Consider the following 17128-nt stretch of genomic DNA (forward strand, 5'->3'; position numbering starts at 1 on the left):
AATCATAAATAGAAAGAAAAATACACCGCTCAGCCAAAACGGTGGGAAGGACCGAATAACAAGGTCCTAAAGAAGGCAGGACAGGAAAGATGTACTCAAATTAACTGCCAAGTAGAAATAGGTCTGGTGAAATATTGTTAACACATCGGAAACTAGCAACAGTTCTCTCAGACAAAAAGGGTAGGGTCAAGTACGATTCTGTGTCTTCCTCCTGCAGCCACTGAGCTCATTGTGTTATTTTATACAACATAACTATGTTTTGTATAGGGATGTCAAAAATAATGAGAGTAACTTGTGTGATTATTTAGAAAAAATGATCGCCTTCATTATGTATAGTTGCAGATTAATCACACAATTTATTCTTAGCACACATGCTCTCTTACCTTAACCGTGGATAGTGGTGTTCAGGTCAATGTGTGACCGCTACTGTTGAGCTAGCAACTTTCACTTAAAAAAAAACAAAAAACCTCGGACAGGACTTTAGATAAAACTGCCCCAAGAGGGACTAGCGGTAGAAAATGGATGGATAGATGGATGTTACCAAGTTTTGAGCAAATAAATGACGTATATTTAACTAAAACATTAAAAAAATGAATCCTGTATGCCATTCTGACAATACAATTGGATTTGTGTCGGGGTCTTCTTAAAGGTTTATTTGAATTATACAAACAAGCAATTTACTGTGATTAATCACAATTCATCCAATTTTCGATTATATGATTATAAAATGTATCATTTGACAGCACTAGTTTTGTACTGTTTGATTTCTAAAAAGAAAAAAGAAATAGGCTGATTCTACGTCTTTTCAGTGAAATATATTTTTTTAGTTTCTATGCCTTCTTTCTGTTTTGTCTTGTTGTACATTAATGCATGTACCTGTCCTAAATAAAACCACTAAACTAAAAGAATGCCACTGAAAGCAGAACGGCTGCAGGTGTGGCTCATTGTTCTACCCAACACCTGAAGTGAGGTCATCTAGGGAGGAAATACAAACAATTTACAAATTGGAGGAACCAATAACACTTGAAAACAAAGCAGAAAATATGGAACAAAACAGTTAATCTAGTGTGTTATAACTGTTACTGTTAAAACTTAAGTTTACGAGTGTTTACAGAGTGTTTGATTCATTTTTACACTTGCATGACCATTAAGAGGTTAAAACTTTTGGTATAAAATTTTACCAGATGTTAAAAGGTAGCCTAAATATCGACTTCTATTTCTATTACGGTAGAAAATAATTGTTGGAAAGTCCTTCAAATGTCCCACTGAATCACATGAAATAATGGCAGCAAAAGTTGCAAACGCCCTCTTACAAAGAAGCCATTTATGTCAGTCCAACCGTGTCATGACGCCACTCCTGTTCATCACAACTTTAGATAAAAGAGGCTTAGAAAAGCCTGCATTCTGTGCTTGAGCTTGACGGTGGGTTTGTAGAGCACACAAAAAACCCATTGAAATAAAGAAAAGAAGGTTTTGTGCATGACAAAGGGGTTGAAAATCAGATTGGTCCACAGGATAATTTGATAACGCATCAACATTATGAACCGGTATTATTTTTAGAGTGGCTTTACAATATCTACTTAGCATATGGTCCTAACATGATGCAGTATCATGCACAAATAAGTAACAGTATGCTTCATAGGGGTGCCTGGATTACCAGTAAGAAAGTAGAAAACTGCAATAAAAATTGCACCACTGGAATTCAACCCCTATCACTTTACATTTGTTTGCATTTCTGCATTGGATATATTCATTGTAGACTTTGAGAAACATGAAATACCTCTGCCTTTCTTTAATGTGTTTGAACTGTTTTTTTTATGCTGATCCAGCGGTTGTCTCATATATTCTGCCTTGGTTGAATTAAAGACAGATGCGCTTCTAAATATTACAACTCGGTAATAAAACTGGCGCTCACTAAACCGTCCCACTTACAGTACGTCCTGACTAATTTCAAAGATGACTTTCTCTTGATGTGTTTGCAGGCTCTGTGCCAGGTTTCTATCAGTGGTCTACAGGCATGCGCTTATGGACCAATCTTGACTTGCTGCTGAGCTGGGCCCAGACAACTGGATTGGGAAAGCTGGCTTCTGCTCACATGCACACGCTCTCATCTGCAATAAGTCTTTTAGCTACACCTAAGAATCGCTTGCAACAGGTAAAAAAAATGTATGTAAACCAGGAACTGATTTATTTGGGTTAGGGTCAGGCTGGGCGATATGGACCAAAACTGATATCCCGGTATTTTTAGGCCGAGTGGTTAAAGGAACTGAATTTTTATTTTATTTTTTTCCTATCGTACAGAATCATTATGAATGACAAGACGACGGATGGATTTAAAAAAAAAAAGCATTTTAAATACTAAATAAACGTAAATAAAAGTCCGCTTACTGCAAGACAAGATCGATGGATGGATTTTTTTTAATACATTCTAACTTATAAATAAAAGTCTGCTTACAGCGCAGCCAATGGGAGCTCCACTATTCCGCCCATAAAATCCGATAAAAAGCGCCAACAATACTCCATTTACATTTCGTGACTTGAATATTAACCAAGTATTAGTGATATTGTTATTATAAACACTAACACAGGCACTATTTATAGCGGCGCCGTGATCACTACCGTGTGTCCCTATGTTTACATCATCGAGTGGTCTGCTGCTTCATCGCTACCTTGCTCCCTGTAATTTTATTATAGATCCTACATCATGTCTCTCACCTGAGAAGTAGCTGGCTGAAGATATAATCCGACAAGTTGGAACACTTTGACAGCCATTTAAGGTCTGGACCTGGTAAGAACGACACAAAAAGACGCTCGGTCCCTCTGTGCCCCCACCCCATTTCTTTGCAAGGATTATGAGACATTTTTCACCTAAATGTGAATATATGAACATCCTAGCAGTCTGCATCCTAATGACAGCCCACCTTGTACAGTAAGTGATGTTTTATTATGTTTGTTGGCTCTCATGAAGTCTGCAGTGAGTAATAATCAGTGATGAAAAAAAGCAAATATTGTGATGCGTTTTTTTTTTAATTAAATATTAAATGTTATTATAAATGTGCCTGTTACTACATTACTTACATTCGCGATCAAAAGTTTACATACACTTGTAAAGAACATAATGTCATGGCTGTCCTGAGTTTCCAATCATTTCTACAACTCTTATTTTTTTGTGATTGAGTGATTGGAGCACATACGTACTTGTTGGTCACAAAAAATATTCATGAAGTTTGATTCTTTTATGAATTTATTATGGGTCTACTGAAAATGTGACCACATCTGCTGGGTCAAAAGTATACATACAGCAATGTTAATATTTGGTTACATGTCCCTTGGCAAGTTTCACTGCAATAAGGCACTTTAGGTAGCCATCTACAAGCTTCTGGTTGCATTTTTGACCACTCCTCTTGACAAAATTGGTGCAGTTCAGCTAAATTTGTTGGTTTTCTGACATTGACTTGTTTCTTCAGCATTGTCCATATGTTTAAGTCCTGCATATGTTTAAGGCAGGACTTTGGGAAGGCTATTCTAAAACCTTAATTCTAGCCTGATTTAGCCATTCCCTTACCACTTTTGATGTGTGTTTGGGGTCATTGTCCTGTTGGAACACCCAAAGACCCAACCTCCGGGGTGATGATTTTAGGTTGTCCTGAAGACTTTGGAGGTAATCCTCCTTTTTCATTGCCCCATTTAAAGCACCAGATCCATTGGCAGCAAAACAGGCACAGAGCATAATACTACCACCACCATGCTTGACGGTAGGAAAGGTGTTCCTGGGATTAAAGGCCTCACCTTTTCTCCTCCAAACATATTGCTGGGTATTGTGGCCAAACAGCTCAATTTTTGTTACATCTGACATCACATGGAAAAAGATAAGACCTTCTGGAGGAAAATTCTGTGGTCAGATGAAACAAAAATTGAGCTGTTTGTGACCACAATACCCAGCAATATGTTTGGAGGAGAAAAGGTGAGGCATTTAATCCCAGGAACACCATCCCTACCGTCAAGCATGGTGGTGGTAGTATTATGCTCTGGGCCTGTTTTGCTGCCAATGGAACTGGTGCTTTAAATGGGACAATGAAAAAGGAGGATTACCTCCAAATTCTTCAGGACAACCTAAAATAATCAGCCCGGAGGTTGGGTCTTGGGCGCAGTTGGGTGTTCCAACAGGACAATGACCCCAAACACACGTCAAAAATGGTAAAGGAATGGCTAAATCAGGCTAGAATTAAGGTTTTAGAATGTCCTTCCCAAAGTCCTGACTTAAACGTGTGGACAATGCTGAAGAAACAAGTCTGTGTCTGAAAACCAACAAATTTAGCTGAACTTAACCAATTTTGTCAAGAGGAGTGGTCAAAAACTCAACCAGAAGCTTGCCAGAAGCTTGTAGATGGCTACCAAAAGTGCCTTATTGCGGTAGACCCATAATAAATTCATAAAAGAACCAAACTTCATGAATGTTTTTTGTGACAAACAAGTATGTGCTCCAATAACGTTATCACAAACAAATAAGAGTTGTAGAAAGTATTGGAAACTCAAGACAGTCATGAGATTATATTCTTTACAAGTGTATGTAAACTTTTGATCGCAACTGTATATACTTGCATCATGTACTGTATATAAAACCTTAATGGAGGTGTTTGGAAGTGTTTTAGGGGCTCCCATAGGCTCCAATATAAACACAATTATGATCAAATGTATTTAATATTTAAAATGCATTAAAAAATACAACCATTGTTGTGAACGAAAGGCAAAATTTAAAAAAAAAAGTGCAGTTCCCCTTAAAAGTTACCGAAGTGTTTTATGGCTAGATAACCAGTGTTGCGAGTACTTATTTTTGTTGTAAGTAGTAACGTAACGTGTTGCTTATTTTTGTAAAGTAATTAATTAGCCATTAGTGTGTCAAAGCAGTTTTAGTAAAAATGTTTAATTATTATATATTATAGCCTCACGCTTATGCGCGGGGATAGATGGAGCGTTTACACGCTCACTGCGGTGAAAGCCGCTGGCTGTTCAGTTTGACACTGCTCTTGAGCCACCCAGCCGTTATACTACAAACCCCAAAACCAGTGAAATTGGCACGTTGTGTAAATCGTAAATAAAAACTGAATATAATGATTTGCAAATCCTTTTCAACCTATATTCAATTGAATAGACTGCAAAGACAAGATACTTAACGTTCAAACTGGAAAACTTTTTTTGCAAATAATAGCTCATTTGGAATTTGATGCTTGCAACATGTTTCAAAAAAGCTGGCACAAGTGGCAAAAAAGACTGAGAAAGTTAAGGAATGCTCATCAAACACTTATTTGGAACATCCCACAGGTGAACAGGCTAATTGGGAACAAGTGGGTGCCATGATTGGGTATAAAAACAGCTTCTATGAAATGTTCAGTCATTCACAAACAAGGATGGGGCGAGGGTCACCACTTTGTGAGCAAATGCGTGAGCAAATTGTTGAACAGTTTAAGAACAACATTTTTTAACGAGCTATTGCAAGGAATTTAGGGATTTCACTATCTACGGTCTGTAATATCATCAAAAGGTTCAGAGAATGTGGAGAAATCGCTGCACGTAAGCGATGATATTACGGACCTTCGATCCCTCAGGCGGTAGGTACTGCATCAAAAAGGGACATCAGTGTGTAAAGGATATCACCACTTGGGCAGTTGGTCGCTATGTCTGTTAGTGCAAGTTAAAACTCTACTATGCAAAACGAAAGTCGTTTATCAACAACACCCAGAAACGCCACCGGCTTTGCTGGGCCCGAGCTCATCTAAGATGGACTGATGCAAAGTGGAAAAGTGGTCTGTGGTCTGACGAGTCCACATTTCAAATTGTTTTTGGAAACTGGACGTTGTGTCCTCCGGAACAAAGAGGAAAAGAACCATCCGGATTGTTATAGGCGCAAAGTTCAAAAGCCAGCATCTGTGATGGTACGGGGGTGTATTAGTCCCCAAGGCATGGGTAACTTACACATTTGTGAAGGCACCATTAATGCTGAAAGGTACATACAGGTTTTGGAGCAACATGTGTTGCCATCCAAGCAACATTATCATTGACGCCCCTGCTTATTTCAGCAAGACAATACCAAGCCACGTGTTACAACAGCATGGCTTCATAGTAAAAGAGTGCGTGTACTAGACTGGCCTGCCTGTAGTCCAGACCTGTCTCCCATTGAAAATGTGTGGCGCAATATGAAGCCTGAAATACCACAACGGAGACCCCGGACTGTTGAACAACTTAAGCTGTACATCAAGCAAGAATGGGAAAGAATTCCACCAAAAGCTTCAAAAATTGGTCTCCTCAGTTCCCAAACGTTTACTGAGTGTTATTAAAAGGAAAGGCCATGTAACACAGTGGTAAAAATGCCCCTGTGCCAAATTTTTTGCAATGTGTTGCTGCCATTAAATTCTAAGTTAATGATTATTTGCAACAAAAAAATTAAGTTTCTCAGTTCGAACATCTAATATCTTGTCTTTGCAGTCTATTCAATTGAATATAAGTTGAAAATAATTTGCAAATCATTGTATTATATTTTTATTTACGTGCCAACTTTACTGGTTTTGGGTTTTGTAAGTTAGTCCGCACGGGCTATGGGGAGAGGCACTTTCAAGCCGTGGACTAGCTAAACATTCGACACACCGAGTGAGCAGCAGAGAGGAGCTATTGCTTGCTGCTGTGCTAAGAAGAGAACAACATAAACAGATGAGAATAGTGATAAAGTCGCTACAAGGAGAGCTATATATTCTCAAGCAAATTGGTGTATGTGTAAATAACACTGTAGTCACTCACCAATCGCCTAATGCAGTCACTGACCAAAGCATTGCATCACTCGGCACCGTAGCCGCCATGTTCTTTTGAAAAGCTTGTTGTGTTGCGTCGTCGTGCGTCAGAGAAGCACGACTAGGTTGAGCCAAAGGGAAAGCGGGGTTGAAACAAAGGGATTGCTGAATGGGCAGAAAGAAGGGCAAATGGCCGTAACAAAGGCCCATCAAAAAAATACCGGTATGGTGGTCTTGTCTCAAATATATACCTCTTTCTAAAATATACCGGTATTAAGTGTAATACTGGTATACTTCCCAGCTCGAGGTTAGGGTATAAATAATTTGGACAGAGGAAACATTTACTCATACATATTTTGATAAAAAATGACCCATAGCGTCCAGATGACCGAAATTTCACTGAAAAGTTTTTTTTTGTATTTTTTTTGTTCCTGAAAAAAAATCTGTCAGTCATTTATGATAATATGAATTCGTTTCATAGTACTTACTACTTTAGGACCCTACCTATTCATCGCCAGACTCGATATGCCACCCCCTATTAGTGTGATAACATCTACAGAACTGGAGCCCACGAATAAAAAGTCATGTAAAATTATTTTTTTGATTACTTATTGCACATTATTGTCGCCCTGGCCCATGATTACTTCAAAACTGATACTGTTAACATTATGAACAACAACAACAAAAAAATGCCATTTCCTGCTCTTCCATCTCCTCATAGACACTGTAGCCTGTGTTTCTTCCTGGTCTTTCAGTATTTCCTCGAACATCTGGAGGAAAATCATCATTAGAAGAAGACGCAAAGCAGAATACTACCTCTATTTTTCCCTCGTTATTGAGCGCTCGGTTTGCTCTTCTTTACGCAGGTTCTGATTTAATTTTTCACCCCTCGAGGGTGCTCCGGCTTTTCGGAATTGCATTTGAATTGAGTCTTTTACATTTTTTCCCTCTAAACGCCGACCAAAATCCTTCTTCAGAGTCAGAATCCTTCAAATGACCGCTGCAAACTGCCCTCCTCTCGCTTAGTCTGTCCCATTTTGCTTGAGTCAAATTTTACTAGCAAGGTCCATACTTTCCTATATTCCCATTATTTGGAAATATATGCAGGCTGACTTTTTCAGTTGTATTGCTACAACCTGCAACAATTTGATAATTTCTTCAAATCCTGCACAGAAATAACATTATAAGATGCTACCAAAACATTATGAAATTTACTCCAGTCTTCTGTAGGTCATGTCCCATATTTTGGAGCTAAAAGTGGACCTTCCAAAATGTGCTGAAACTGGTTAGGAAACCAACTCAAAATTGCTACTATGGCTGTTTTTGGGGAAATTTTACCTGTAGACATTATTATTAACGCTGAAATAAGTGCCAATGTTCTTAACATTAAAGGGGCTCTTTACGTTACTTTATATCTTGTAAAACGTCGTGTGAGGGGGCTGCACAACCCCACTGTCAAGTCCCTCAGCGCTTGTGTGTTGTGTTGGGAAGAAAACTGGCCTTTCCCCAGTAAAGTATTCCCGATTTCCATACTTTCCGTCCGAAGCAGGACCTGAACCTCCGACCCTCGATCCAAAGGCAAAATATATTCCTCTAACAAGTACCATGAAAACATAAAAATAAAAACAAATTATCTTGGGGAAAAAAAGCTATATGATTGCAACTAATAGTAAATTAGAGAGCGCATACTTGAACCAGACCCTACTGTACCTCCCAATATTATAAAGTTAATCCAGAGGGTGATCCGCATCAGCCGCAAAATGTAATCACTTTGTTTCTGACATTTGACAAAGTTTTTTGACAATGTGCCCAAAACCTTTTAAGCTACTATAGCAGAATGAAAGAAAAGGATTGAACACTATGTCAGTCATTCACACTTTGTCTCTGTGGGTGGAGGTGGCTATGTGAGTATACACACAGAAGTTCAGCCTTGTACTGTAAACGTAAGGTAATAGAAATTTTGCAGATCAGGCCCAAAGTCTAATGAATTGTTCCTTTATTCATTTTGGACATTTCTTGAAAGTTTCATAAAAATCTGCTTATAACCTTTGAGTTAAGTTGCTAACGAACAGACAGGGTTTACAGTATATCTGCACAAATGGAGGAAACAAGCTTAACAAAAAATGAATCATTGCTTATTCTTTTAATCTCTCTGGCCAAAGTCCCAAGTGAATGTGTAAGTAATAGATTGTTTCCATTTCGGTTATGTTGCCAACCGCTTATGTCAACATCAATCAGCCAATTCAGGGAGCGTCAACATAAACAGGTTCTACAGTATAGGTAATGAAAAAAACAGCGGTTATGCATGCTTTTGCAGTATTAGCATCGACATTTCACCGCTTCCTCCTTAAATTAGGCCTTTTTGGTGTTTTGTCCGCCACTGTTGCTGGGTTTTTTTCCTTCTTTTTAGTACCAATAATTGTATTTTTAGACTGTGCCACTAAAACAATAACGAAAGCGCACACTTCGGACAACTGTGTGTCATAATTAAAGATAAATACATCATCATTCTGCAAACTATATCTGCCCTATGATTTACTGCTTTGTCATTTCGAAATGGCTGGTGTAAAAACTAATCTCAAAACAACAAAGCGAGTGGAAGACCTTTACACAATGTTGTACCTTGAACTTGCAAAGCAGTTTGCAAGTTTGTTTATTTGTAATTTTTTTTGTGTGTATGCGTAGACATCTTGGGTGTCGCTGCGATCCGATTTCCCTGCCCTGAATGCAGCTCAGCTGAACCACCTGCTGAGTCTTTACATCCCGCCGTCTCCCACTTGGACGCCTTGTGTTCAGGACCAGGCAGACACACACAACACTGGTGAAAGTCAACCCCCATATTCTTACAGTATATCTCGTTTTATCTTTTCTACAACGATGCCTCTTCTATTCTCAGATGACATCTTGCAGGCTTTTGACACCCATCATCCTCTCAGACTGCCAGATGGGGATTTCCAGTTCGTTTTGGGAAAGGCAGTGAGATATTCATCCCTGACTGAACAGCTGGACAAGCTCAAAGTGTCAATGTTCAACCTCTCTAATTTACAGTCCCATGGAGTCACTGTTACTGGCCAGCACAAGGTAACACATGTAATGACTGATGTTGCACAGTTTAACCTTTCAAAGTCACTATCTCTATAATATACACTCTATATCTATCTAGCTATATATGATTTTATATATATATATATATATATATATATATATATATATTAGGGCTGTCAAACTAATAAAATACTTAATCGCATTTTGTTCATAGTTAACTCAAAATTAATCACAATTATCTCAGATAGAAATAATTTTTAATCATTAATAAGTGTACCCCAGACAGATAATTTTCAAGTTTTAATCCCATGAACGGACAATTAATTTGCTTTGATAAAATGTGTTTTAAACATTATGCTTTTTTAAACAGTTCATCACAAAAAGGAAAAAACACCATATAATGACAGTACAAAAAAAAGGCATGCCGTGTGTTGGTGCCTTGCCAAATTTTGTATTTTGCAGAAATACAGAATTTGTATTCCTGCTTTAAGAGGACATGCATTCAGAGGAAGAGCTACACCATGTTTAGATACAATTTTAATAACATCAAATGTGAATTGGTATGCTGCGATGAGGTGGCGACTTGTCCAGGGTGTACCCCGCCTACCGCCCGAATGCAGCTGAGATAGGCTCCAGGGACCCCCCGCGACCCAGAAAGGGACAAGCGGTAGAAAATGGATGGATAGATGGTGAATTGGTATGCTCATGCTTTGAATGTCAAAGATGTTTGGCAATACCCATCCATTCATTTTCTACTGCTTGTCCCTTTTGGGGTCACGGGGGGCTGGAACCTATCCCAGCTGTTATCTGGGATATTTCTACCTGAATAAATGCTTGTGATATTCTTTACATTACATGTTGTACAAGTTAATGGTCTTCATATTGCTGCATGACAATGTTTTAACCTTCTCTAATAATTAATTCAAAAAACATCTCTGACAAAGCATGATCGTAATGTAAGACATTTTTATTTTGTTAATGACATGGTTTGCCCTGAATTGCCAAAATACCTGTGGCGGTGGGGGTGTGTTTAGGGGCGTGGTCAATATGACATCATTGCACGATTTGCTATGTTGCATTTAATTCTTTAAAAAGACAATAAAAAATGTGAGTATACATTTAAAACAAATCTGTTATTATTATGTCTAGTATTAACATATATTTTGTGCACGGAGGAAATACTTGTTGAAATTGGGCCCGTTGTAAGCATAAAATTGGTAATAAAAGCTAAAGAATGCTCCGGTCCGGCTGTTTCAAATAATAATATACATCCGTTAATAAATTCAAATACAAATAAGGCAACCATAGACGTATCCCACACTTCTCTTGTGTAAAATAAATCTGTACTGCAAATATGGGCATCTACATCAACAATATGATTTGCCCGAGTAGCTGGACAGGACAAAAAAAGAGAAAAATGTAACTTAAAACATTTGTATGCATGTACAACACTTTTGTATATCAGTATGTGAAAGTAAATTATGGTATAGGTTAAGCAAATATGTCAAACAATGTACTAATATGATCCACTTTAAGAAACTGTTAAAACAACAAGTGTTTACAAAGTACAATGAAGAATTATAATAAACGTATTGAACTTTATTAAAATGAGATATTCATCTCATTATGTGAATCATAACTGATTCTATGACTGTTAATGAAGAGAACGGTGTATTCCAAATGAATTTATATAAATTATTTACAAATTAAGAATAGGAAGTAAACAAATGTGTTAGTACTGGAACTGCTATGAGGTAGAAAATAGTTTGGATTAAATAAGCTTTGCTTCCTCCTACTTCTTTTCGGACATGTTAGAATGAAACTTTTAAATATGTGATGTATCATAGTAAAATCGTATAAATGTTCCAAAAGAACTTCAACAAAACCAACCAATTTTGATTAATCTCCCAGTTCCTGCCGCTAAAAACCATCCCCACAGCATGATGCTGCCACCACCATGCTTCACTGTAGGTATGGTATTGGATTGGTGATGAGCAGTGCCTGGTGTCCTCCAAACATGATGCCTGGCATTCACGCCAAAAAGTTCAATCTGTGTCTCATCAGACCAGATAATTTTGTTACTTAGGGTCTGAGAGTCTTTCAGGTGCATTTTGGCAGACTTTTTACTAAGAAATGGCTTCGGTCTGGCCACTCAACTCTACCATACCGTATTTTTCGGAGTATAAGTAGCACCGGAGTATAAGTCGCACCTGCTGACAATGCGTAATAAAAAAGGAAAAAAACATATATAAGTCGCACTGGAGCCCGGCCAAACTATGAAAAAAAGTGCGACTTATAGTCCGAAAAATACGGTACATGCCTGATTGGTTGATTGCTGCAGAGAAGGATTTCCTTCTGGAAGGTTCTCCTCTCTCCACAGAGGAATGCTGTAGCTCTGACAGAGTGACCATCGGGTTTTTGGTCACCTCCCTGTCATTGTCATTATGGGGTATTGTGTTTAAAATTTTGGGGACAAAAATGGATTTATTTCATTCTGAAATAAGACTGTAACTTAACACAGTGTGGAAAAAGTGAAGCACTGTGAATATTAGATGCATGATAACATTAATGTTCAGTAAATGAGTGTCTTAATGGGGCGAATCGCATTCTGCAGTACACTGAAAATCCTCCTTAAAATAGGGCGGTTTGCACCAGTTGCACACGCAGTCTTAGTAGATCACACGCAACACGCCCACTCATAGTAAACACAACTTTATAGTTTGCATTCACTGTTTAGCACGTGGTATTTGTATCTTAGTAGATCAGGCCAATTGTTCCAAAGCATTTCCTCACTCTAAATTATTTTATTTATGCCATAAATAAATATGAATGATGTCATCAGTGACAAGTCAACCTTAAAGATGCTGAAATCATGCAACCCTGAGTATGTGGCCTGTGGCTGGCCACCAGTCTAGGTTGCAGCAAAGTCCGCTGGGACAGGCTCCAGCATAACCATGATCCTAATGCAGATAAGTATTATAGAAAATAGATGGATTGATGGTTTGGCACCAAAAACTAAAAATGTTTCCAATGTCCTTAGTGGGGGACATGAGGAGTCATTACATTGCCTTAAAGGCGAACTGCAGTTATTTTTTTAATTTTGCTTATCATTCGCAATTTTACTTGATCAAACTAACATTCTAACACTACACACACTACAAAATTATACAAGTATGTATTCTGGTTTGTGCTGATATTGTATCAGATTAAAGGGGAACTGGATTTTTTTTAGAATTTTGCCTATCGCTCACAATCATTATGAAAGTGTGACAACTGATGGATTTTTTTTTTCCTGTATTCTAAATATTAAATTAATGCAACCAGAAGTCGGCTTACAATGGAGCCTATGGGAGCTGCTCTATTCTGCCTATAAAGCCCTTAAAAAACATCCAAACACCTCTATTAAGGTTTTATCTACATGAGGTAAGTATATATATAATGTAGTAATGGGCACGGTTGTACTAACATTTAATATTTACGTATTTTGATCATTATAAGCATACGCGGCACATTAATTTAAAAAAACGCATCACAACATTCGCTTTTTTTTCTTCATCACTGATTATTACTCACTGTAGACTTTATGAGAGCCAACAAACATCACTTACTGTGCAATGTCTGCTGTCATTAGGATGCCGACTGCTCGGCTGTTCATATATTCCCATTTAGATGAAGAATGTCTCATAACCCTCACAAAGAAAAGGAGGAGGGATGGCGCAGCCTTTTTTTTGTGTCGTCCTCAACATTTCCAGGTCCTTTAAATTGGCTTTGTCAGATAACCTACTTAGACGTCTTATGTCCAGGTGAGGGGCATGATTTACCTAAAATAAAATTACAGGGAAGCGAGGAAGCAGCAGACCCCTCGATGATGAAAACAGAGGGACACACAAAAGTGATCACGGCGCCGCTATAAATAGTTTGTCTGCGTTAGCGTTTATAAAAACAATATCACTAATACTTGGTTAATATTCAACTCACGAAATATAAATGGAGTATTGTTGGCGCTTTTTGAATGGTTATTTATTGGATTTTATGGGCGGAATAGTGGAGCTCCCATTGGCTGCGCTGTAAGCAGACTTTTATTTATAAGTTAGAATGTATTAAAAAAAATCCATCCATCGATCTTGTCTTTCATAATGATTGTGAACGATAGGCAAAATAAAAAAATAAAAAAAGTACAGTTACCCTTAAATATCGGTATTGTATTGGAAGTTAAAAAGTTGTATCGGGACACCCCCTACTAATAAATATTGTTTGTTTTACAAAAAATTGTTCCTCTCATTTACACAGTAGAAAAGATAGCTACCCTGTAAAATACATATAAAACATTTTTTGTAGCATATTGTTTTTACTCAAGACGATCATATAATACAAAAAAACATTGTAACTTGTATTGTTCTTGATCTCGATGGGATGTTTTACTGTGTATCTACAGGTTATCATTAGCCCCACGGAGACCAGAAACAAGCAAGAAAATATGGACACAACATCAGTCCAAACTACCCACCATTGCCCGTCCTCCTCTGTTTCACCGCCATCAACCTCTTCCTCCACCCAACATCTGGATGACCTCAGTGCCTGCGGTGCCCTCCTTTTGTCCAAGAAGCTTTGGGATTTGCAGACAAGAGAGGCGGACACCGCTGACAGGAGGAGGTCGGCTCTGGACCCCTCGTGTCTCCTCACCCCACCCAACAGTCCCCTTATCATAGATCCTGTTCACTTTCCCAGAGAAGACACATTAATGAAGGTTGCAAGTGACACACATTCTTGTTTTACTGGTGTTGGGGGACACATTGAAGGTACTCTCGGACTTCAACATACGTTTTTAGTTTTTCCTCCAAGAAAATAACATTCTATTACTCTCTCCTCAGATGGATTAGTGTTTGAATGTCTGGCTGCACTGAAAGATGACCATTTGAATCCAGATTACACCTGCATGAAAAGGATCTTTGAACTCATAGAGGAAGAGGAGGAGGAGGCCGAAGATATGATCAACCATTTTGATGACAACAATGATGAGATCTTCAGTTTGGAGATAGAGCGGGACGAAAGCGGTCTGGGCCTCGCACTAGTTGACACACGGGTTGGTGCAAAAAAATCCTCTTTTTCTTATGTGACAACATGACGGGGGGGGGATAAGCCAACAATGCCACCAATGCCATCAATTAGCCAAGTGATGCGGAGAAACACATCATGGCTTTAAATTCCTACACAGGCTTCCTACACTGGCGCTACAGTATATTCAGCTTTCTTGAGGTGGACAATAACACTGTTTTTGGAATGTGACACATTATTTATGGTGTACATTGCAAATGCCTGAACTTTGAAGTTAAATAGTATAACTATACCTATGTTATAATTAACAGTGGCCAAAAATATTAAATATACTTGTTAAAGGGGAACTGTACTTTTTTGTAATTTTGATTATTGTTTACAATCATTATGAAAGACCAGATGACGGATGTATTTTGTTTAACGCATTCTAACTTGTGAATAAACGTAAATAAAAGACCGCTTACAGCGGAGCCAATGGAAGGTCCTCTATTCCGCCCTTAAAACCCCAAAAAAACAAAAACATCCAAAAACCGCCAAAAATACTTTACATTTACATTTCGTGACTTAAATAGTAACCAAGTATTAGTTATATTGTTATTAGAAGCGCTAACGCACACAAGCTATTTAAAGCGGTGACGTGATCACAAGCTTGTGTGCCAATGTTGACAGGATCGACTGATCAGCTGTTTCCTTGCTTCCTTGCTCACCAAACTTTATTGTAGATCATAAATCATGCATCTCACCTGGATAGTAGAAGGACGAGCACGTATTCCGACAAGTTGGTACACTTTGAGTTTGAGTTTGAGTTTGAGTTTGAGTTTATGTCGAACATGTAAGCATACAACATGATACATCACAATTTCCAGTTTCTCTTTTCAACATGTTCGAAAAGGAGTAGGAAGAAGCAGAGCTTATTTAATCCTAACCCTTTTCTTTTACATAACAGTTGCTAAAACTTTTTGTTCACTTCCTGTTCACAATTTATTCACAATATACTCCATAAGTAATCACAATAAAAATAAATAAATAATAATAATTTAATAATAATAATTGGTGAAGTAAGTCATATTTCATATGATGAGATAAGTAAGATTATTTTGAGAATGAATGAATGGATGGATGAAATAAATTGAGAATGTTTGTCATGGTTCTTGTTCTTTGTACTTTGTAAACACTTTAAGTTTAAAGAGTTTCTTGAAGTGGATCATATTAGTATTAGGACTTTGACAACCAATTTAGACCCGGAGATGTCGAAAAGACGCTTAGTTCCACCCCCCCCCCCCCTTTTCTGTGAGGATTATGAGTCATTCTTCACCTCAATGTGAATATATGAACGGCCCAGTAGTCGACATCTTAATGACAGCAGACATTGTACAGTAAGTGATGTTTTATTATGTCTGTTGGCTTTCATGAAGTCTGCAGTGAGTAATCAGTGATGTAGTTGGAAAAAAAAGCAAACGTTGTCATGCGTTTTTGAAATTAATGCGCTGCGTATGCTTAAAATGATCAAAATACTTAAATATTAAATGTTATTATAAATGTGGCTGTTACTACATTACATATATACTTACATCATGTATATAAAACCTTAACGGAGGTGTTTGGATGTTTTTTAAGGGCTATATTGGCCAAATAGAGCATCTACCATAGGCTCCATTGTAAGCAGACTTTTGATTGCATTTATTTAATGTTTAGAATGCAAAAAAAATACATCCGTCGTCATGTCTTTCATAAGGATTGTGAACGATACGCAATAAACTTGCAGGGAGCAAGGAAAAGAGGTAGCAGCAAACCACTTGATGATGTAAACAGGGACACAGAAGTGATCAATGCGCTGCTATAAATAGTTTGTCTGTGTTAGCGCTGATAATAAGAATATCACTAATAATTGGTTAATATTCAAGTCATGAAATGTAAATGGAATATTGTTGGCGCTTTTTGAATGGTACTTTATTGGATTTTATGGGCGAAATAGATGAGCTCCCATTGGCCCTGCTGTTGGCGTACTTTTGTTTACAAGTTAAAATGTATTTTTTTTCAATCCATCCGTTATGTCTTTCATAATGATAGTGAACGATGGACAACATTCCCAAAAAAGTGCAGTATTTTAGTTCTTATGCGCCTTTGTCCAGCGTCCCTGAAAGGTGAAACATTATATAGCACTTAAAGTTTGGATGCATTGTACACCACATGTACTAAAATAAGTGATTTCCAAAACACTATTAAATGTATTTTTATTGCTTCAA

General features: G+C 37.8%; 1 protein-coding gene across 2 annotated transcripts in view; it reads left to right on the plus strand.

Annotated features, from left to right (window-relative positions):
* Positions 1–17128, plus strand: part of radil2b (Ras association and DIL domains 2b) — a 90020-nt gene that overhangs the window by 71836 nt on the left and 1056 nt on the right. For both annotated transcript variants that reach the window (XM_061967182.1, XM_061967183.1), the window contains 5 exons: positions 1983–2155; positions 9468–9603; positions 9679–9863; positions 14263–14626; positions 14699–14910. In XM_061967182.1, the coding sequence (XP_061823166.1) occupies positions 1983–2155; positions 9468–9603; positions 9679–9863; positions 14263–14626; positions 14699–14910 (1070 nt within the window). The remainder of the gene's footprint in view (positions 1–1982; positions 2156–9467; positions 9604–9678; positions 9864–14262; positions 14627–14698; positions 14911–17128) is intronic.

The sequence above is a fragment of the Nerophis lumbriciformis genome, linkage group LG11 (genome assembly GCF_033978685.3).
Source record: "Nerophis lumbriciformis linkage group LG11, RoL_Nlum_v2.1, whole genome shotgun sequence".
NCBI classification, from domain to species: domain Eukaryota; kingdom Metazoa; phylum Chordata; class Actinopteri; order Syngnathiformes; family Syngnathidae; genus Nerophis; species Nerophis lumbriciformis.